This window comes from Heptranchias perlo, chromosome 23 (genome assembly GCF_035084215.1).
Source record: "Heptranchias perlo isolate sHepPer1 chromosome 23, sHepPer1.hap1, whole genome shotgun sequence".
NCBI classification, from domain to species: domain Eukaryota; kingdom Metazoa; phylum Chordata; class Chondrichthyes; order Hexanchiformes; family Hexanchidae; genus Heptranchias; species Heptranchias perlo.
This window is the reverse complement of record NC_090347.1, coordinates 26,943,030-26,967,716: the sequence shown is the minus strand read 5'-3', so window position 1 is coordinate 26,967,716 and position 24,687 is coordinate 26,943,030. Positions and strand designations below refer to the sequence as shown.

Here is a 24,687-nt window from a genome sequence, read left to right as displayed (position 1 = left end):
AGAGGCTTGGTGACATGATCTCTTTTACTCAGGAACAGACAGAGTTTCCATCTTGAGTCTTAACAAAGGCAATCAAACACACTGCAAAGTCCATTTAAACTGTCAAAAGCTTTATCGTTAAATCAATGCCAATGAGATGTATATTCCACTGTTACAATGTACCTTAGCTATACAAATATATACAGTTTAGTGTGCAATCCAGTACCTTAAAGACACAATGCAATTAGTCTGAATCCTGTAAAGTTTTAGGTAACAGCCCTACTATGAGGGAAAGAATAAACTGCCAGTGCACTTTCTGAAACTATTAGTATACAGTGGCTGCCATTGAGGAAAACAAGAGAAGAATTCTGAATAGAAATACAGTTATTGCACATTTTACATCATCTCTGAGAAGACAGGAGTTATAATTTCAAACTGTCAGATGAATTGTTGCCAATATTTGGTTTATAAACATTAGACCAGTTTGATCAATTCAAAAGGAGTCAGATTCCTATACCGTAGTCAGGAATTTCAGCCATGAATGCATTCAGATCGCATTTGCGCAGAGAACAATCATCCATAGTCTTATTGTAGTAAGTCTTGCAGAAGCCAGTTACTTTTCAATCAAGCTCCGGCCAAATGTACAAAACACAAAGATTGTTTTTAACAGAGTGCTGGATCAAAATTCATTTTCAAAACATGCACCATAATAACATAATAGCTTCCAAAGTACCCATTTGCTGTAATGTGCAAATGATTACAAACTAGAATGAAAGAAATGTGCAAAGCCACAGAGACAATGAGAGAAATTTTCCTCTGTGTGCTGTGTGTATAAAGAATTAATTCCTGATTTTGCTACACAGAAGAAATCTTCCCCAATGTCTTAATTCACAGTTTTCTTGAAATTTAAAACAAAACATAACTTTTTTGCATTTTACAAATGAGTAAAGGAAATTGAAATAATTTTGACCCATCATGAGTAAGTAACAGGGACACACTCATACCAGAAACATGCAAATAAGCACCATCTAAGCAATAGGAGCGTTATGATATAATACTGGTCAGTTTTACTAGCCCAGCACACTTGAATCCTGGTAAAGGCTTTATTAGTTTCCCAAAACATTTTAAACTCAAATCAGCATTTCAGTGGGCTGGTTTTATCTTCAAAAGACCAACCAGTATTACTTACTCTGCAGCTCATTTAAATCATTGTACCTGAATTGAAATCAAATTAATTTATTGGACAAATTCATTGGGACTACAATGGAAGTAAAAATCAGGAGAGCTGTAAAACTGCCAATTTGCTATCACCCGTTTTACACTATCGCACAAAGTCAAGATCTACCCCCATTAATATCTTTCACAGGAGTTTATGAGGATGCACAGGATAAATTATCTGCAGGATTATTCATTTAAATGTTATGACTGAATCAGTTATTGTATTCAGTGGAAAAGGAACCAGTACGATGGAATTCTACACCAGGTGTCTGTTTACCTCGAGTCAACTCCTTTTTCTATACATTAAGGAAATTTATTACAATACATCAATGGGATTATTTGCACTGAATTAGAATATTGGGCTCTGTTTTACATGTGTGATTTGCACAGTACTGAAAGACACTCTCTACACTGGAGAACTAGTTTTAACATTTTTTATTCCCTTCCTTAAAAAAAAGTTATGTATTTTCTTTTAGTTCCTTCCTGCATATACCACATACCATTCCTTAATCAAATGGGCAGGCATCTATTCCAGGCAATTGTGCAATCATATGCAATGAGTTGCATAAGAATGGTACAGGATGGCATGCCCTTCATTGTTACCATTCCTCTCCCAAAGGCTTGGAATTTCTGTATGATGCCTAAGTAAGGAATTGCAGACCAGAATTGGCACCTTATGATATTGTGCAATGCATCAGTACACAAATAGGATGCATCATCCTGCTTTCCACCAAGAATTTTATATTTGCACCACATGAATATTTAAGTCAAGGCATAAGGTAGCTTCTGCCATACCAAGACAATGAAGCTTCCATTTTCTGAAACAGTTACAGGAACTAATAGTCACCAGCTGTCTAAGGACCATTTGGTCTCTCCCCTCCCTAGCAGACTTATTAACAATGGCTATAAAACAACCACTGTTTCTACTATTTGGATCACAATTTAAATTGGCACACCCTAGCTACTTCATCTGAGGTCTTTTTTAAGCTCCACTGTAAAATTACATTTATACAATAGTAAATCTATTAGTGCCCGCACAAATAATACAAAATCAGGTCCATTGTTTTGGTGCAATAGTATTTTCATCCAGTAGTGCGGTAGGGACAATGTGTTGTCTGCTGTTGCTACGGCAATGCTCCGCTGAAGGTTACAATTGGAAGACAGAGGAGTGAATAGAACTTTGATGATTGCTGCTGCATCTGAAAAGAGGTGTGTTTCTTCAATTTCTGAGGCACCCTATCCTCAGGCTTGTAACACACAGACACCTCACATCTAAACAAGACAAAACAAGTTAAATATCAATTCATTTTATATTAATGGATCCAAATTGGAAAAAGCAGAACAGTTTTGTATAAACCGGTTTAGGCAGCACGAGATGGCTGTTGATGACCTATTTTAAGCTAATATGCCACGCATTTTGGTCTCTATGAGATATGTAGGATGTAATACAGTTATACTGTATTCTTTCTGCAATGTTTCACTTCATATATCTCAGTTTTGAAGATGCTTATGTATGAATGTACTTTGAATTGTACAATTGTCCCTCTTTATTTCCTCATTGATGCAGTGTCTGCTCAGTTAACCTAATTAAGAGACCAGAGCATGTTTCAAAATTCAAACACATGTATATTATATTAAGCAGGTATTTTGTGAAAAGACTGAAGTAACAATTGCAATCTTGCTTAAAAAACCGTGATTTGAATTATAGTTTGCACAGCCACAATCAGTACAGTTCTAGGCCCACTACAAACACCATCTGACCCCGACTGAATAAAATTGTGACTCTAGATTCTCTTGTCACTTCATTTTTCTTTTATGTTTCAGTGAATTTTTGTGCTCATTTGGATGAGGGATGAGAAATGGAAACAACTTCCAATTTCAGGCACTTAATGTCAGTATTAAGCACTCCCCAGTTAGTTACAGCAGGAGATAAATGCAGAATAAAGCTCTCTCTACCCCAAAAATATGTCTTGGCTCCAACTTCACAACTGCTTTTTGGACCTGTATGACATTTTCCATTTAGTCAGTCAACTTTATGGCATCTCTGAGTGAGATTGCCAATTAGTGTAAAATTAGGGCCAGTTCTGTGCCCACACTCACCAGGAATTACTTGAAATTGCCCATTCTTATGGAGGACCCTTAAAGCCAGCAGACAGAGGAAATTTGCATTCCATCCGTTTGGGCTGGAATTAAAGGGCAGTGTGTTAACCCACTGTAACATCCAATTCCCCAGTTACTATACTTCAATCGAAAAAATCTTTACATTTGCAGCTAGAGCCATTCTGTCATTTAAATGTCAGAAATATTTCTCATTGGTTACTTATGGAAGATTGGTGACTTTTTCAAATTGTATTTGCCCATTTGAGGGGAGTTAATAGGAAACAGAATCTGATTATTTTGCTTCAAATCCAGAAATAACCAAAAAATGCTAGTTTTGCAGCAATTTTGCATCTCATGATGTGATGGGAAAATTTTTAGCCCAATAAATAAAATTCAAGTAGGCAAAGGTGCAGATCATTTCCTTAAGATAGCAGCATTCGCAGTTTTGTGGGAATTGGAGTGAAGAGAAAACATTGATGAAAATGCTTCTCACTATGACCCTGGATGATGATGAAAAGTTGACCATGTCCACTCATCCTTAACCAGGATTTTCAGGTATTTTCAGCGTGACTTATAACTGCTTCTTATAACTGGGGATCTAGGCCCACGCTCTGACCATTGTCAACCTAAAATAGAAATGGAAATCCTCGGACCCCGATTTGCACATTGCTTGAAATAGGCAGGTGCTTCGGGCGCCCAGCGGGCCCTTACCACCCTGTTAACACCAGGGGATTCAAGTCAAAACAGACACCAGTGTGTCTTTATTCCACATTAAGTTATAACTTGTTCTGTCACTTAGCTGAACTAAATGGACCAGACCATATTCAGAATCCAAACTGGTATTAAATATTGCACATTTAAAGCAAGTAGTAGTCACCACCCTGCTTCAATTCTGATGATTTGAAGTACATTTTCATGCCAAAGGATCAGGATATTTACAATGATGCCAACAAAGCACAGCCGCAAAAGAAGCACATTACTGCACTGGTCAAGTACCTTGAAATCCAGAAATATGCATTTGCATGTTTGGATTAATTAAACAATCTGGTTTCTGACATTCATTTAACTGGCAGTGCACTGTATCAAAAGACACATTATGGTTTCTTATACTTTGCCCGAGTAAGTACAGATCCCATCAAGTTTATTTACTGTGTCATCCTTCATCTACGTAAGAACACTCATATGCAAAACAAAGCATAACTTACTGATAGTGACCAACAAGGAAGTGTTTATTTAGCTACACAAAATAGTACGGTTAGCAGATATAACATGAGGGAGTTACAGGCAGTAAGAGTTTGTGGAATAGGGAGGAACAGCTACCTTTGTAAATTCCACAGCCACACTATCATACAGGCTGATAATGATCATGGCTCACTGGATGGTACTCTTGCCTCTGAATCAGAAAGCTATGGATTCAAGTCTTACTGCAGCAATTGAGCACTTAAAATTAGGCTGACACTCTAGTACTGAGGGAGTGCTGCATTGTTGGAGATGCTGTCCTCTGGATGAGATGTTAAGCTGAGTTTCAGAAGGCTGTTAGAAATCCTATGGCACATTTGCAGAAGAGTTCTCTTCAGTATTCTGGTCAAAACTACTTCCTCATCCAACACCACAAAAAACAGATTAACTAGTCACTCATCTCACTGTGTTTGTGGGCTCTTGCTGCATATAAAATGGCTGGTGCATTTGCCTACATAACAGTAACTACACTGCTAAATATAATTAATTGCATTTAAAATACTTGAAGATGTTTCTGAGAAATGTGATGCAGGAAGACTATGGTTTTTGCATTTTACTTTCTTTTATATTAAAATTAAGTTGAAAAAAAATGACAAATGGGTGAAAAAGATGAAATAATTCTCCTACCTGGTTACGCTCTGAAGAACTTTTTGCTCATCCTGGTCCAGACAAACAGCAAATGTGGTATTATTAACCCCTATTATCTGTACCTTGTCGATCTTGATTTGGGTTACACTTATTTGCTAAAATAACAGAAAAGGATTTCCATCAAATAATGCCCACAGTATAGTGACTAGTTGAACATTCTGTGGAAGATGCACTCACTATCAGAAGTTCTGCTCATACTTCATTTCCTTTCCTTTTCTATACTATAGTTTGCATTGACTCAGCAAAGGCAAACTTGAATCCTGGTCATTTAAAAGTGTAAAGTACTTGATCCAATAGGTCAGAAGGAATGCTTTTGTCTGTGAGCCATAAATATCATGAACCACCATTGCTCTATGTCCCTTGTCTGTGCTGAGTTAGTTGATGTCAGTTAAGGCAGCAGTAGGATAACCCTGTGTTAAGGAAGGGAATATCAGCCAGAGTTCCTGCTCCTGATTGCTACACAACAACCCCTATTGGATGCGCATGTAGAAATATTGGTTGAGGACAGGATTGGGCTCAGTTGTGACATCTTTTGCGGTCAGATAGCCTGTGGCACTCATTGTCAAGTATCACACACGAATAATGGCCACTTGGACCAGAGGATGACTACCAGCCATGGAACTGTACTTCACTGATAGAGTCAACATTATCAGGAAAGGAGGAGGCTGCAAAAATTGGAGAGAAGGATAAGTCTAATGTAGGCATATGGGTGGCACTCTGTCTTTTCACCTATGGGACCTGGGTTCAAATCTAGCTCTTGGCAGATTGGCTGTAGGTTTTCTATTCCCTGCGGAGCCATGCTCAAAAGGATTTAGGTCCTATGTCAAACCCATTCACATAGAAGCCTCACAGTTAATTGAAAGCTGAGACTTACATTCTATCAGTCGGGACTCCTATTACAGAAGTGAAAGGACATTATTCTAAGTTCTGGTTGCACCCAGTCTCCTGTCACTGCCAGTTCCAGAAGAAACCCTTCCTTTTTAATATTTTCCCACAATGCAATCATTGTACTATTAGAGGAACTTCATAAAGTTTATTTTTGTGAAATCTTAAAATGTTTGTTGTTGATGGAGACATGTGTAAGGGGGATAAGGTATTCAATTTTTCAAAGATTCAGCTTTGGACTCTTAAAATATGGTTGCTTGTGAAGTTCAAGAATGATTGTGAAAACCAAAGCAAAAAAGCAAAACCCAAGCCTAACTGGGAGGAGAAACACTTTTCCCTGACCTCTGGACCTTCAAAGACCAGTAATATACCCACCACTACATCACCAACAATAAGAGGCATTAAATCAACTGTACACCTGCCAAGAATCGTGAGCCCATACCTATCAGCAGACTCCCAGATCAATAAAGAAAATAATTATTGCATACATTTTTGGGGGAGCAGTTACATTTTTTGCTCATCAAGTTAAGCGATTTCAGTACCAGGGGAATGAACATTAAAAACAAAAGCACACATTTCTGGCTGTGGCTTCAATCGCAGACAGCAAATTGCAACACATCAGGTGCAAACATATAGCTGAGCACCAAAAAAAAATGACACGACGTGTGGATGCAAGCAACTTTTTAAAAGGGACAGATGCAACTAAACCCACACTACTTCAGTCTTTGCCAATAACCTAAAACAGTTAAGCTTGCACCATCATGGAGTTTCAAATAGATTTGACAGTCATCTCTATCATGTACTGGACATTTTATGAAGTTTTCATTAATCTCACGATAGACATGACTTTAAAAGGGGTCATTTTACAACTTTGTGTTTCTGTCTGGGAGCCTTGCTCACTGGGACCACATTTTGGAAATTTGGGCACACACTGCACATAATTTTCTGATTTGTTCTCCCAGAGGGTGCAGCTCCCCAACAGGAGCACAAAGTTGGAAAATCACTCCTTACAATGTAAAAGGGCAGTGAAAGCATCAAGTAAAAATGCCTCTGGATATTTCTGCATTACTTTTATTACCCACGAAAGCAGCCATCCCTTCCTGATCAATTAGTGCTCTGTAAAGCATCTGCCTTGAGTTCTTAACCTCACAACAAGTCTGTGTTTACCTGATTATAACTTTTCTTGGATTTAGAGTTCTGTCGCTTTACCACCTCAGTCATTGAAAGATGAAGATATTCTGTATTGGATTCTAAGGAAAATGAGAAGTTATTTTTAAAGAAAATTATTATCCTTGCAAAAAATGCAGTCAGAAGATCGAGAGTCATGTTTAAAAACACATTGATTATCTTGTATAAGTTCCTAAAATACAATGACAGTACTAAGTCTTTGAATTGCACACATTCTCATGATCAAAAAACTATTATAACACTGCTACTAATGCAAGAATGTAAGCAACAACAGAAAGAATCACAATAAACATTTGAATTGTTGGGAGTCAGTCTACTTTTAGCCATCAGTTCCAGCTTCCCACCTCTTTTTGCAGATTTTCAAATAGGTGGAGAAATACTTCTTCAAAAACATTCACAATATGCTTCTATTCTTTAACTCTTGCTCAATGTCATGTTGATCATGAGAAGTAGTAGATGCAGGTTATCTGTTTCAAAAACTTTTTTTTTCAAATTTTCCCTCCTTTTCATTCCTCCTATTCTCAAGTTACTGACTATTGCTGGGGTCAGTTCCAACAACCTTCCAGTGCTTTGTTTAAATCACCATTCTTAATCTGTTGAATATGTATGGTAAGTGTCATTAGGCTATGTGACCATTGCAGGCCTTGAAATGAGCCCAATCCTGATGTTCACTCTCGTGCACTTTCCAGCAGAGATTATGGGACAATGATTGGGAATAAGTAACCTGCGTGAAGTGGCTGTCAAATAACATCCTACCCCAGAGGCACTAAAGCCAATTGTTGTGACCCAAATGCACCCCCCTACTGAGATAATCTAACTCAGCACAGACCAAGAATTGATCTTGGGTCCTTGTGTTTTTTGGCATAGTATGACACAGCCTTTTGAGTGAGCTGATTAATCTAATTTTGATCATGCACCTCATACATCAACTAAGGCTGTCCTTCATCTGTCTATAATGTAATTGGCACCGCACGTAAATTGCATATAAAGGGGCTACCACCATTTTTCTGCTTCACCCAAATTATATTTCTTAAAATGGCTGTTGGATGACATGTTGGTGTTTTGCAGCTCAAGTTTGTGAAGTGTTGCAAGTCACCAGCATGTTATTTGACAGCCATTTTATGAAACATACTTTTGGCAATGGAAAAAAAAGTTTAGCCTCTCTGTATGCAATCTATATGTGTTGTACCTTACAAACTATTTGGTAATAATCAAGCATGGGATGAAACAAATTTCATGGTAAACTGAGAACTGCTATTTACAGAAACATAAAATGGCAACCTCTAGCATCTACATATACAAGCTCAGATTTTTGATCTAATCAAAGTAATTTGGTCACTATGAGAAATATTACCTAGCTCATCGTATTTCTTACAGGCCTTGCTGAGATTTACAGATGTGCAGTTTTTTTCCACATTGTTCCACTGGCTTCTTCTGCTGACTGTTGCCTAATGGAAAACAAAAGAAATGACTATTAGAAAGTAAGGTGACATGTTACTGATTTATTTTTCTTTACACTCAATGTGAATTTAAATGGAGAATTTGAGTTGTAGTTTTCTTGTTTAATACCATATCAATATTATAAAAGAACTGTTAACTGTAGCATGTGACTTAAGTCACCATGCAGTTAATTAACAAAAAAGGGTGGGACTGCAGATGATGTTAAAGAATAACTTTTTTCAGCTAGATTCTCTGCAAATTTAAAGGTGATTATGAGGATGTGACTTTCTCTGGAATGCACATCATAACCCAATTACAGAGTCGTCGGACAGCATTCCTGACCAATAGAGCTGCTCTAATTAGTAAAACAAAGAAGTGGAGATGCCGGTGATGGACTGGAGTTGACAATTGTAAACAATTTTACAACACCAAGTTATAGTCCAGCAATTTTATTTTAAATTCACAAGCTTTCGGAGGCTACCTCCTTCCTCAGGTGAACGATGTGGAACGATTTTCCACATCGTTCACCTGAGGAAGGAGGTAGCCTCCGAAAGCTTGTGAATTTAAAATAAAATTGCTGGACTATAACTTGGTGTTGTAAAATTGTTTACAATAAAACAAAGAAGGAAGAACTTGCATTTATATAGTACCTATCACGACCTCAGGGCATCCCAAAGTGCTTTACAGCTGAAGAACTACTGTTTTCTTTTTGGTGGTGTAGTCACTGTTATAATGTAGAAATGGCAGCAGCCAAATTCCAAAGCAAGCTCCCACAAACAGCAATGTGATAATGACCAGGTAATCTGTTTTTAGCGATGTTGGTTGAGGGATAAATATTAGCCAGGACACCGGGGAGAACTCCCCTGCTCTCCTTCGAAATAGTGCCATGAGATCTGTTATGTCCACCTGAGGGAGCAGACGGGGCCTCGATTTAATGTCTCATCTGAAAGATGGAACCTCTGACAGTGCAGCACTTCCTCAGTACTGCACTGGAGTATCAGCCTGGATTATATGCTCTAGTGTCTGTAGTGGGACTCAGAGGCGAGAGTGCTACCACTGAGCCAAGGCTGACAGTAGTTTTGCTGCTGTCGAGAAGGGAGTTTCAGAGATTAGTTTGAAACCAACATGTAATTTGTACCTTAACTGTCCTTTATAAATAGTGTATGATGTTTTTAGGTTGTAAGTTCCGTATTATGTTGTGTTTTTTTCTACTTTTGGTGGTCAGAAGCGGATAATATATATTTGTCAATTTGCACTCCAGAAGTGAGATTCCAGCTAGACTTTCTTTGTTTGGTTTTAAACTGGCTTCGTTTTTACAGTTTTGAATTGCCTCCATCAGTACTCTACAGACTGATGATGAAATCAGTTATTCAAACAGTTAGCTTTGTGCTGAACAGGAGCTGAGCACTGCAGGCAAAGACTCAGCGTGCAATGAACTGCATGAAAACAGGAACAATTTAACCATAGAGGCAATTCCTCTTTAGATCATTGAGAGATTTACAGCTAAAAACTTATTTGAATTGAAATGGTTCTTAATAGATTTTAAAACTTATCAATATATATAAGAACACTTCTCCTCAATCTTCCCTCCCTTCTAGTTAAAACTTCCCACCAACAGTACGGTCAGGATCAGGAACTCAACTGGCCATGTGCGGAGTCACATCCTAAAGTGGCCTCTCATCCCAACAGTCTGGAATTCTCTTTCCTAAAGCCTCCACGTTGCCGAATCATTCCCCTAAATCTATGTTCAACCAAACTTTCAGTGAACTCCCCTAACTCCGTTCCCTCTCCCTATTCCAGTTGCTGTGTTTCTGGAACTACTTGTTCTGAAATCTATATTGTGGATGTCACATTGAGATTGCAACAGATACCATCCCGACTGCAACATTATTAAGGTGATTTTTATATTTTTGTCTTAGTTTTTATAAAAACTATAAGATAAAATAAATTAGCAACACCAGATGCAATCAGTAATTAATATCAAGTTGTAAACCTCACCATTCTTGTGGATAGTGACTCATACAAAGCTGATTGCATATAGAACAATAAACATTTATTAAAATGGTAACACCAAATCACTCACAGCAGCATTATGCAAGTATTGTACCAGTACAGAATATATATCTCATCATACCTTGCAGTAGGCAATCTGCAGTGCTAATGGTACCGCTTCTCTGTCACCATCAATGCCAAGCCTTTTACTCCCGGGGCCTACATTGTTTGAGAATAAACAAGAACAAAATTAAATACAAGTTTCTGAGTCTCACGTGAGGCAAACCTGTTTAGTTACTCTTCAGCCTTTAGTTACAATACAATTCAGGTAGTAAATTTATCTGATGTTTCGTTCTCCTGATATTGTGATCTTGGACCACTGTAGGGCTAGTTTGGAAACATTCAGGGAGCGACAGTAATGGATCACCTTCCGGAACTAGGTTGGTGCAAACATGTGGTGTTACTTCATGATTTATTCATGTAAATAGGCTGCTCCATTGAGTATCTGTAGCATCTACAGTTACACCCATCTTTACTACAGATCTCCTGTTTCAACACATCCTCCCTTCTAAACAAAGGCAAGCATGTTTCAGTAAATTGACTCAGACTTAATTTCGAACCAAATTCTGGTTAGAATGCAGTGTGAGTGTTGCATTAACTTAAATATTTGCATCAGTGCAGCTCAAAAGAGATTGAACTTATTCTACGTTTCCAAACACACATCTACCCAAAAATGTGCTTTTTTAAAATTCACAAATATTAAAGGGGCACATGGCTGGACAACTATTTGCATTGGTATTTATCCAAGAAGTTACCTTTGACTTTTAAAAAAAAATTGCAAAAGTGCATCCCGCAGCAGAGTGTGTACACTGCCATGGTCACCATGACAGATTTTGAGGTTAGACATTCCCTGTCTGTTCAAACTCTTGAGTTGGCTGAAAGTTGCGACAACTCCTCCTTGGTTAATGTGTCAAAAAAACGTTAGTTGGATACATACATCTTCCAGAGTAGCACCACGTCAACCCTATTGCAAAGATATGGAAGATAATTCTTTTGGATTCACATAAAAGAAAGCATACCTGAAGCTTTAATTGCTCTTGTAGCAGCAGATTGTCCCAGTTCGAGTGAATAAACAAAGACTTCAGATCTCTTCTCACCTCCCGCCAAGGTTAACTGTCAAAAGAATGCGGAAACGAACATAACTATCTCGGTACAACCCCAGTAGCTTACAGTTTGTTGTATTTTCTTAAGAATAAGATGGATATAATGTCTTCTAAACTGTTTACTTATTCTACATTTACTGCTAAAAACCAACTCCTAATACTGTAGTACCTGTCAGGTAATGTGATTTACTTCAGGTTATGGCCATATCAATCTTATTGCCCTTTCACTCCTGCCCATGCTGCCTCGACCACATAAAAGTAAAAAAATGTGGAAGAAAAACTTTAAAAATTGAACTATTGAGTATATGTTATAAACAAGAATCAATTGCTGTAAGCAAGTTTAAGACTTTAAGGCCAGTTTGGAGTTCTGCTAGTGCTTAGAAATTGCTTCAGCTTTTCGTGATCACACACTAACTCACCATCTACTGTCCTCTTTAAGTGTAATTCATCCTAATTATTTCCATGTTTTGTGCATAGAAACTCAATAAATGTCTTATACACTCTCTGTCATGCCATGCAAAAGGAACAAGGAACAACAATGGTGGTAGTACAAAGAGTTATTGATTTAATTTAAATTTAGCGAGATAAATACTTGAAGGGAAAAAAAATTGCAGGGCTATGGAGAAAGAGGTGAGTGAGACTAATTGGATAGCTCTACCAAAGAGATGGCACAGGCACGATGGGCCAAATGGCCTCCTTCAGTGCTGTATCATTCTATGATTCTATATTATATATCTTAATTAGAGGCTCCGTTGAGTAACATTGTGGACTAATTGAACAGCTACTTATTTTGGCATGACCGTACAGACTGCTGAAACAAAGTTTCTGTCACGGTCATGAACTAAAATAAAGTGACCAGTCATTTATCAGATGTAAGATGGGGAAGTTACATCTGACCATGAGTTCATTTATCTGGGGAACCCACCCTACAAGAAGAATAAAGGAAGTAAAGAAGTGAGCTTTCATATCCGTTCAGCAGCTGCATCACTTAACTTGGTAAAGGACATAATTTTCTGTAGGAAAGACATCAAGATCAAAACTATGATCAGAATATACTAAGTGACGGTAGGTGATGACCTGCTTCACTGTCTGGAAACTTTCTCACTAATATGGGTAGAAATGCTGTTCCAGACCTTTGAGATATCCCGCATAAGTTGCATAACCACAAGCCTCAATTCTCTCCACAGCGAGAAATAACTTCACTAATACAGGACTGTGTCTAGCAACTGACAAAGGCAGCTGCATGGTTTGACCATGTTTGGGGTTAGCTATGGGTAAGGTTACGAGTGCTTGTTACAACAGATGAGCATCGATGGAAAGTAATCAAGAGGATAGCTAAGGGTGAGATGGACAAATGCAGTGATGAAGGATTTTGAACAATGCAGAATCATTGGACTGTTTGAATATGGATTGTGTGGAGAATCAATTGCTGTAAGCGAGTTTAAGACTTTAAGGCCAGTTTGGAGTTCCGCTCGTGCTTAGAAGAAGAACTTGTATTATCTAGCACCTTTCACAACCTCAGGACACCCCAAAGCACTTCACAGCCAAGGAAGTACTTTTTGAAGTGTAGTCAATATTGCAATATAGGGAAATGCAGCAGTCAATTTGCACACAGCAAGGTCCCACAAACAGCAGTGCGATAAACAACCAGATAATCTGTTCTTGGTGGTGCTAGTTGAGGTACTGCACTGAAGTGTCAGTTTAGATTATGTGCTCAAATCTCTAGAGTTGGGCTTAAACTCATGACCTTCTGACTCAGGGGTGAGAGTGCTACCACTGAACCAATGATCCTGACATTGCTGGATTATGAATGCTGTGCTCTACACAGACTGACTAGAACAGGAATGGAATCAAGGGATTGACGGATACACCCCAATCATTAATTACATTGATTTTTTAAAAAAAATTGTTTTTGGCATGTGGGTGCACTGGCAAGGCTTCATTTATTGCCCATCCCGAGTTAAGTTGTGAAAGTGGTGGTGGATCTTCGATTCATAGCAATGTTTGCATAACTGAATGGTTTGCCAGGTCACTTTACAGTGAGCATTAAGAATCAACCACATAGTGTGAACCAGAGTTACTTTTAGGCCAGAGTTGGTAGGGGTGGCAGGTCCATTTTCCTGATGGTGGGATTTGAACTCAGGACTTCTGGGTTGCGAGTCTAGGACCATAATAACAACACAACTGTAACAACTTTTAATGCAATGTTCTTTTTATCCACAAATGAATCCCTTGATTATTCATATTAAAAAGGAAAATAAAGCACCACTCTAGAGACTCTCACAATGGCACATGCAAGCAATTCAAGAAATGCTACAGAAGTTGCTTGGTGCAATCTCCCCAGGAACTCCCAATAGGAAAGGCTATTTGATGGGAAAAATCAATTTGCACTACACAAAAACATGAAGATCCTCAAAGAAGACAAAGAGAATACAAGTAAATCACTGAGGAAAAATATAAAAAGAGTAATGCAAATAAATTGATTAAGCTAGCTGTGCTTTTTTGTTTCCATTTAAATGCCTCCAAAAAAAGTCACACAATGGTCATATTTTGATCTCTGATTCATTGTCCTACTAACTTAGTGACATTAACTATTATGAGCCCAGAAATACAGACATGCCTCTGCTTGGTAAAGCTGGATTAGCACTGGACGGGCAGCATTCCGACAATAATAAAGAATCAGGTCACCCAGGATGGGAAGCTTCTCTTGCATCCTTTCAACAGGGTCATTCTCAGGCTTGGAAGGCTCCTGCAAATAAACAGATAACTAACTAGAAGACTTCTACATGGTAGCAGTGAGATGCATAAGATATACTGTTTTAACAATATTTTCTGAATTATTTATAATTTTATTAGAAGTCACTAACTGATCTCTTGTGGCGTTGTTCATTTAAAAAAAAAATGGTGTCTCTCTCTGCCTGTAACTGTGTTTCTAAGTCAGAGCTCGTGCTGCAACATTGTTGCCCAGATTCTCTAACCTGTGAGCGTAGTTTCCTACTGGGAGTGCAGGATAGCGGAATCAACCCTTGTATTTCTGTATTTCTCTCTGTATCTATCTTTTTATTTCTTTACGTCTCTCACAGTCTCATTTCCTTCCCATAAAGACTTGGAGCCAGACTTGGTACACCAACCTCTGATAAATGCAGAAATGATCTGGTCTCTCCCTGAATACAAAGGAGGCAATGGTGGGCTAGGTGCTCGGACTGGGAGAGAAAGGGGTTGAGGCAGGGCCCTCAGATCAGAAGGAAGTGGTGCAAGTACTGGGGAGGGAATAGGGGATTGGGCTGGAACTGGGGTTGAGAGAGGGCAGCAGGCTAAGGCCAGGGGCTGGGATGTACCTAAACCCCATTCAGGTTGTCTTCCAGTCACTTTTGCATTGGTGTGGAGTTGCTGCCTGGGCCAGTCCTGGTGTGCCCGGATGCTGCTGCAACACGCATGAGAGAGAAAGTGGATACTGTGCTCTAGGGTTCAGAGAGAGCAATGGGCTGGGGTTGGAGGTTGAGAATGAGCGATGGGCCAGGGTTGTAGCCTAAGTTGAGAGTGAGCAGGAAGTTGGGGCCTGGAATTAAGCAGGATTTTGTTAAGGTTTATAAACAATGGTCTATATATTGCGTTCTTTTTGAAAAATGGCTTAAATACTTTCACATGGCAGGAACACACAGTTTCACACTCTATTGTAACGCAATCTTGAAAACAGGACTAAAAAACAAACACAGCGAATTACAACCTGCAATAATTATCCTTTAACGGTTCCCCAGCAGCAAACAAGCTATTTAACTAGTATAAATGTTGAAGAGTTCATTAATGCAAGTGCAGAGCGTACATTTTTTTTCAAAGATAGTGACGCAACTACCAAGAAAAGCCAGACTTAGTAACCAGACTTGTGAACTGTAATGGATAAACATAATGATACTTTTGGTGTCAGAGGACAAATCCCAAGCAAGGCAAAAAGTCACAATCAATGTGAACTCAGGACCTGGAGAAAGGAACCGGAAAAAAAATGTACGGCTTTAAAAAAAGAGAACTAAGGCAAGGCAGCAAGATTACTGTGAAGTAGTAGCTTCCTGGAATTTATTAACTTGGATTGACATCATGTTTATTTTGTGAACTATTGCCATGTCACTGCAGACAGACTCTTTCCTCAATCTTTCGTTAATTGCCACATTCTCCAGGTATGAACAGGAATAGTTGAAGAACAGTGAACAATACTACAAAGTAACGTGTAGCTCTTGAGAAAATATATGCAAGGAGGTTGCCCTCTTTTGACTGGAGGAGGACTCATTCTATGGGAAGGCAGATCCAAAAGAAGAGAGTGAGAGAGAAAAAAAGAAACAAATAAAACCTGAAAATAATACAACAAGCAATTATGATGCTGAGTGCACCAACCCAGACTGTTCACACTTACCTGACAAAGTAGAGTCATTGGTAAGGTCAGTAAGTCTAGGATATTTCGTTCATACCAGGAATCCAACATACCAATATATCGAGCGATGTTACTGGTACTATCTTTGTCTGTTAACCCAATTGAGCTGAAATCCTAAAGTAATAACAATCTCTCGTTGAGCTAGTGAGCATTAAAACTTATTTAAGAAGCACATTTCATTTTTAACAAATTATTCTTTATGTCAAAAATATCCAGAACTGCTGATACTATGAGACTTGCAAATCAAGCAAAAACAAACAGCTGAATTTCATATTATGCTGGGAAATCACATATACATTCAGGAAAAAAAACTATTCTCCCTATTTTAAATGAATTTTTCAGCTGTCCCTTTAGATTGCCTGTCCCATTGCTGGCTCAGATGGGCAGGCCTTAAGCCCCTGATGGTACCAGTCACAGGATGTGTGCGAGAGCTTTCCTGGTGACTTGCAAACCCATTACACCTTTCTGCGGGCCCCTCACCCATTCCTTTTTCTGACAATAATGGTGTGTGCAATTCAAGTTATCGGTGACATTATTGCAATGACATTATTGCATTACTAATTGCATCTACCCATATAATTTATTCAACTTCAATTAGAAAAATAAAATGCAACAAAATAGTCAAATGTTTGCAACACAAGCATAATATCTGCTTGGGCAGAAGTTTGTCCCATGACCTGGCCTGGCCAACTTTCAGTGAGGTTTTGTGGCAATAAATACAATGACTTTGGACAGGATGAAAAGTAACACCCACATAGTTTGCACAGTTAGGAAGGTAGGAAAGACAATGGGATAGATTTTCAATGTCAATCCGAAATTAAACTGGCATTGTGGATTGTTTGCGTTATCAAAACCATCCCATTTTCCTTTCCGTTGATTTCAATGGAAGGAAAAATCGGGAGTTTCTGTAATAGGTCACCAGTTTTACGCCTGCTTAGCAAGTGCTGAGTTCATCTCGCCGGTCCCAAAAACAAATACCTGTCATACACCCACTCCCTAATATAACTATCCAATTCTCCCTTAAATCTTTCCACACTATCTGCTTCCGCTCTGTCTCTGGGAAGACCAGCAGGTCTATTGCTTGGGCCTCCCCGATCCCACCAATATCAAATCCAACTCTGACCTGAATTTTTCAACAATTTTAAGTGTCTTCCCAACCCCAACCCTACTATGCAATTACAAAGAGGTCTACAGAGAAAGGACAACTCAAGCAAACACTTACAATCAAACAAATACATTCTAAGGTAAGAAATGCAGTGCTCTTATTTTCCTCTTAGACAGGACCATAGCAAGAAGTCATTTTTAGGTTGCACTATCAAACTCATATAAAAGTCAACATCAGGAATAAAACTAATTTTTAAAAATAATTATATGAAATCTGTGTATTATATATGAACAAGGATAGACTATATTACTTTAAATTGGGAACTTAATTACATCCCATACCCTGGTCCAATTATTCCACACCCTCTATCCCTGCTTCCACTGAAGGCTACAATTGATCTTGACTTACTGTGTGAATTGCCACTGGAGATTGACAAGTTGATAGACATATTTTAATCTCTTTCAAAACTGTCATTATTCCAAATAAATCAAATTGACCCATTGCAAAAAGTTCTCTTTTCTCTAAAGCTTAAATCTTAATAAAATTAACCCCTGACAGGAAGAATTACTTTGATGGCCAAACTGTAACTGCATTGGAATACTGGTGACTATAGAAAGATTGCAGCTCATTGCCATTTTACTATGAGGCCTCTATAAATGTTCACCATAGTTGGTTGCTTTGATTCAAATTTTCCCCTCAGAGTGAGTGTGTGTGTGTAAGAGGGAGTGTATGTGCGAGTGTGTATGAGAGAGAAAATGATGGATACTTAACTTCCATTCATTTACTCCCAACTGTTAGCATGGCTGACAGGTAACTAACACCATCAGCTAAATTTTCCAGGGTAACAAAGAATGTAAACCAAATGTTGGGCTGCAGAACAAATAATATAACATATTCATTGAATGAGATCATTTCTAAATTGTATGTGGCCTTGGTAAAACCATATCTGCATCCAATTTTGGTCTCCATACTTCAAAAAGGATATCACATTATTGAACAGGATTTAGCTGAGAGCTGCAAGATTAATACTAGAACCTAGAGGATTCAGAATGATCGTGTACCCTTGAATTTTCCTCTTTTGAGGCAATGAAGCGAACAGCTTGATAGAAATTTTTAAGATTTGAAGGGGTTCGATAAGTTTTACTGCCAAGTGGAGAATTCCAAAGCTGGGGCATAGATTCAAGACAATGAAAACTTAAAATAAATAGGCAATTCAGACAGAATGGAAACAAAAGTGCAAGAAACATCTGGATTAAACCATCAGTGCAAGTGCTCGAGGAAATTTTAAAGGGTTTCAAAAAGAAAATAGGCAATCACCTGGCATGTGAAATAATTCACGGCTATTAAATTTGATAAAAGATAGAGAGACCTTACAGGAAGAAACATTGGATAGGCAGGATAGATAGACACATAGGCTTCGAATTTCCACTTGTTTCCACTAGTTATATCAGCGCAATTCGGAAGGATCCGCCGAACCAGCGCAAAAGATCAGGGAATTTTAAATGTGAGTTAGGCCCATAACCACTTGCGCTCATGTTTTCGATCTTTTACACTGGTTCAAGATTCAATTTGTTGGAATCAGCCCACAAAACTGGCCACGCCCCCAGGTTGAAATTGCGAGATTCTGTCGATTGCACTGGTTCAGGGAGGCTCTTCAAATTGTGTTCATTTTCTTTGGCGCACAGGCACTAGTAGGCATGTTTTAAAAGTTCTCAATCAAAAAAGATCTAATTTACTAAGAAACTGGCTACTGTATACCAATTAAACTATTAAATGGTGCAGTATCATTTTTTCAAGTAATTTTCAGGTGGAGAGCTTATTAAAATTGCTTATTTTTGCTGATAAACCCATTTTCAGCTGTATTAATAAAACCGCACCAGGTTGCCACTCTTAGATACATCAAGGAATACTTTTTAATGGAGAAAAAAGAAACAATTACATTCAATTACGCCACCCGATTGCACTGATTCATGGAAGATTTTACATTTGTGATTGTGCAAATTAATTTTAGCAGAAACTTAATGGCCAACCAAACCAGCGCAATTTCAAGCACATTTTGGACGCAATTCCCCAACTGCACCCAAAGCAGAAACTCTACCCCTTAGTCTTTGCCTGTCTGAAGTATGTTATAAAAAGAAAAGACTTGTATTTATATAGTACAATTCACGACCTCAGGATGTGAGAGAGGCATTTATTATATTGTCACCTTTACTTCATCACTAAATGCAATGAAACCACACCTGGTGATATAAAAATGGAAAGAAGTATTGAATAAAACATATGCAATGCCATGATTATAGTGAAAGCAATTGAAATACTGGACAATAGTAACTCTAAAATCAAACTTCTAATTACTTGTAATTGTATGGGGAAAAAAAACAAAGCATTACCAGTTGTGTAGATGGTCTGTGCTGGTTGTCTGTGGGGGAGTTTGTAAACTGTACAGGACTGCTTAGTGAATTTCTTTTCAGAGGAATATAAAAAAACTGCATCCTGAAGTATCTTGTCAGAAAGGGACATTTACTTTCTTGAAATCTGAAAGAAGAAAACAATCTTCTTAGGTATTATCCACCTAATTTGTAAAGAGTGGCCATAATATCTTGTCTAGTTTAGTTGGTGACTGTTCAACAACCATGCTTGTTATGGTAAAGCAGGGTTTTATTCTTGGAGATTCCCATCGCCCCAGATATATTAAAGCCATCTTGTTTTTACTTCGATAAGAACATGCTAAATCTCAACATTTAAATGTTCTGGGAATACGTTTACTATTGAGGCAGCAAGATTCTTTTCCACATTGAAGTGCTACATTGATGCTTATAAGATAATTACATGGAAACTATTTAATTCTATGTAATTATCTTATAAGCATCAATGTAGCACTTCACTGTCATTGAATACAGTCCATCTGAGGTAAAAACATGGGAAATTCTAGGAAAACAGGACTGTTCAAGGGAAAAGGGGATTGCATGACGCAACGAGACTAAACAACCTAAATCAATTTACCTCATAATTCTGAATAAGTTACAAGAAATAGAAAAAAATAATGAGTTTATACTCAAGCTTTTCTGCCTAACTAGCCGTTCAGTAATGAATCTGACACAGAACATATAACCTACCAAATGTTTAACGGAGGCAAAACCTTTAAGGTCTTTTGAAGCAGGGCAACTTAAACTGGGGTCGCTGATCTTACCATTGTGGTTGGCTCCTGCACAGGGCAGCTGAGTATGCTGGCAACAGAACTTGTATATGCCTTGGCTGGAATTCTCAGAACAGGCCAAGCACCTTTGCTGACTGCTTAAGAGATAAATGTAATGATGGACAGAGCACTTTGGCTATGCAGAACATTGTAGACCTTTTTGTAATTACTTTGTAATTTTTCCTTAAGGATGAATTTCCAATGGAATGTTCATTAGTCATACGCTAATTGTCTGTCCTTGATTATGCACAGAATTTTAAAAGGGCACATCCTTGCATGAGATATCATCTCAACGCCAAGCCATTGTTTCTTTCATTATTAATAAAATCAAAAAGATTTATTCGAATAGTTCCAGGGATGAGGGCCTTTAGTTATGTGGATTGACTGGAGAAGCTGGGGTTGTTCTCCTTGGAGCAGAGAAGGTTAAAAGGAGATTTGATAGAGGTGTTCAAAACCATGAAGAGTTTAGATAAAGTAAATATGGAGAAACTGCTCCCATTGGCGGAAGGGTTGAGAACCAAAGGACACAGATTTAAGGTGATTGGCAAAAGAACCATCGGTGACATGAGGAAAAACTTTTTGATGCAGCGATTAGTTATGATCTGGAATGCTCTGCCTGAACGGGTGGAGGAAGCAGATTCAATCGTGGCTTTCAAAAAGGAATTGGATAAATACTTGAAGGGAAAAAATTTTCAGGGCTGCTGGGGAATGGGGCTAACTGGATTGATCCTACAAAGAGCCAGCATGGGCTCAATGGGCTGAATGGCCTCCTTCTGTGCTGTAACCATTCAATGATTCTATGAGAATACTTCAGCTCTTTTACTTTGGAGAATTAAACTACAGAATATTGATTTTACTATTTGTTTTGTACTTGCCTTCATTTCTATAAGAAGGGGCTTGGTGTATCACGCGCTCAAGACTGAATTTTAGGAACTGTATTTATAAATTTATTAATCAGAGTTATACAGACAAAATTAAGGATAACAGAATTCCAGAATTTCTCATATTGAATTATACATGTAGGAAAGCACATTCTGAATGGCAAGGAAAAAAATGAGTAATTAAATATGTATCACTCATGCACCACAAGATGAGGCAAAATAGATTGTCTGCTCCAAGCCTGTTACTAGACATTGATAACCTTGGAGGAGCATACTGCCCTGAAGGAGAATGGATTATGAATCAGTACAATCAATTTGAAGCAATATATTTTCAGATTACAGTATATGAATGTGAAAGTATTTTCCTCTACCATTATAAACCAACACATTCTCAACACTCAGTAATACCACGGTGGGTGGAGTAGGGATCTTTTCATGGATTAGAAGGTGCGTAACCATACAGGAAAATCCAAGGAATCAACTCTAATTCTGGATTAGATAGCAGTTGCAATGGCAACACAAATACATTGATTATTGATATTTTATGGTTTACAATCTTTGTGGTATGATACCATCCACAATTTCTAAGCGATGATAATACACTGTATGAGTTACACAATGTACTCCCTAATGCACATATTAGAGAAGCCATCATTTATCTAATAAATATTTGCGGGCTATGAGGAACAAGATGTACAAGATTATCATAAAATATATACTGTGCAATAAATCTATGCTTCTCCATTTCCCTACAAATTATTTCCTGTTAAACTAGCAATAGTGATGTCACAATTATTAATCTCCTTATGTGAGCATCATCATGCATCAAGGTCACGGAACTCATCGACATCAATAGACAGTGGGAAAACTGGCCAGAAACAGAATAAAGTAAAAGTGGATAAGAAGCAGTAAATGTTAAGATTTAGCCTTTCTGGCAGCAGTGGATACTGGGAATCTGGGCACTGAGGTCGTTTATCCTGCATGATTTTCCATCCATTACAATTAACAAACATAAAATCGGTGGGAGAGCTCTGGGCCTGAATTCCCAATATGCACAAGCAAGAATAAAGTGTCCTTGTTAAGTAACAGTAGTTAATAGGGACTGGTTTCTGGACTGTAATATAATCCATGGTTACTACTTTATTTCACCATCATCTTAATGATGGTGAACAGGGATTTGAAACGTGGCACATTTATTGCCATTTTGTTCAATGATCCAGTGGATAGGAAGTGGGACTTAGTGATGTCTACATGGTTGGTGTCTGCACTCGAGTCTTTGACCCCCTTTAATATCGGGCTGGCCACGTTGAGAGGGAGTGGACGACAATGTCGCAAATGGTAATTGACGAACTTCAGAATACTAGCTACATCCCTGATCTAATCTCAGGATTAAGTTGACATTTATAAACCAGCTGAGTTCTACTGCTGTGGACTGTGGATTTATCAGTAGCCCAGAATTAGATTAGAGACATAAATTGACTGTTAAATGTTTAGCTTTAATTCTGAATAAGATGCCTACTTCTTATAGCTTTCCAAAAACTAACGACAGACTAAGTGCTATGAGCATCTTTTACCTGAGATTGCTGTAGGCTCTTGCGACTTTTCCTAGAATTCTGTCAGTACCAAATACAACAACTCGCAGTGTCATGGCTTTACATTCATCCTCAAAGCTGAGGTAAGGTCTCCGTTTGAAGCACGTGTTCTGTAGTAAATGTCGTTCGAAGCGATGATTGTAGGTTGCATGCTGTGGCAGCGAGTTTGAGCGCCTGGACTTCATCGGAAGCTTACATTTCACTTCAGTGCAGCCTAAGCTTTCTGCTCGACGAAGAGGTAAGGTACTTGACAACGAGGTATAGCTGCCCTTACTTAGATTTGAGAGGGATTTGTTTAAATTGTATTTTGGGTCCGCTTTGTGCATAAGGTTATTCCTGGCTTTGAAGAAGTTAGATATTTTTTTTGTCAAATTCTTTCCTACCGTATTGTGTTTTTCCTCTTTCTGATCTGACGTCCCTGTTGTCTCAGATGAACTTTCATCTCCATCTTCTACATAACCACTGTCCATATAGTCTGAGAGATTTGAGACAAATGATTTCATGACGTCTTTAGACGTTACAGATATTGTTGATATCACAGAATCTCGCTCGTTTCCAATTGCATCCTCCTCCTCCTCCTCATTATCTTTGTTGTTCAAAGAAAGTAATGCAGTATCAGGAATCTCACACTCTTTCAGGAGAACCTCATGTAAAACATCTAAAATAAAATAATATCAGATTATATCACGGCAGATGTAATTTTATCTGATTCAAGATTGTTATCGCAATAATTTGAAATAAGCTTGTACAGTTCTGTATTAGATTGTTGTACTTATTCAGGCTATTTTTCAAAATCTCAAATAGCTTTGTAGTGGATTATCAGTCACTGACTTGGAGCAAGTGCTTCATCACTAGGTTATTGAACAGAATTCTTCATGGCTTTTCAGTTCCATATAATTCATTTGTGCCCTTTTTGGTTGTGCTGATTCTAATGCATCTACTGCAGTCGAATAGCTTTACAATTGTAGAAATTCATGGCAAACTAAGAGAGAGTGATAAAGCAGTATCCAGAAATTTGATAGAAACATAGTTTGATAATTCTACATTGAAAAATCAACTAGGAGGTCGCCTCGATTCAATCTAAGTGCAGCCAGTTCAGCATGAGTAGCTAACAACGGCTCAGCGAGAAGTTAATAACCATAATCAAAGAAAAGTCCCACATTTTAAAGATTTCTCTGCCAAATATGAATTGGTTTTCATCCCAAAAGTCTAGGAGTATTGATTGCAATTTTCATGATTTGAATTGTATGAAAAATTTTAATTCATTATTAAACTAATTATGAATCATAAGAACATAAGAAATAGGAGCAGGAGTAGGCCAATCGGCCCCTCGAGCCTGCTCCGCCATTCAATAAGATCATGGCTGATCTGATCCTAACCACAAATCTAAATTCATGTCCAATTTCCTGCCCGCTCCCCGTAACCCCTAATTCCCTTTACTTCTAGGAAACTGTCGATTTCTGTTTTAAATTTATTTAAGAATCACATTCTTTCAAAATCCAATTATATTTTTAGACAATGTGAATAAAGTATTTTCAACAAATCTAGGATTAATTCAGTGCTAATACAATGACACAAACAGCCACATGCTAACATAGATTTCCAGGATGTTACAATTGTTTGCACTAAATCGATTTT

The 24,687-nt window shown here is 38.1% G+C and overlaps 1 protein-coding gene across 1 annotated transcript in view; it reads right to left on the bottom strand.

Annotated features, from left to right (window-relative positions):
- Nucleotides 1-95: 95 nt before the first annotated feature.
- Nucleotides 96-24,687, bottom strand: part of pik3r5 (phosphoinositide-3-kinase, regulatory subunit 5) — an 82,593-nt gene continuing 58,001 nt past the window's right edge. The window contains exons 10-19 of the mRNA XM_068004244.1: nt 23,032-23,707; nt 19,771-19,915; nt 16,258-16,389; nt 14,473-14,601; nt 11,769-11,862; nt 10,832-10,908; nt 8,612-8,705; nt 7,237-7,319; nt 5,164-5,279; nt 96-2,469 (exon numbers count right to left, since the gene is read on the bottom strand). Coding sequence (XP_067860345.1) covers nt 2,322-2,469; nt 5,164-5,279; nt 7,237-7,319; nt 8,612-8,705; nt 10,832-10,908; nt 11,769-11,862; nt 14,473-14,601; nt 16,258-16,389; nt 19,771-19,915; nt 23,032-23,707 — 1,694 coding nt within the window. The 3' untranslated portion in view covers nt 96-2,321. The remainder of the gene's footprint in view (nt 2,470-5,163; nt 5,280-7,236; nt 7,320-8,611; nt 8,706-10,831; nt 10,909-11,768; nt 11,863-14,472; nt 14,602-16,257; nt 16,390-19,770; nt 19,916-23,031; nt 23,708-24,687) is intronic.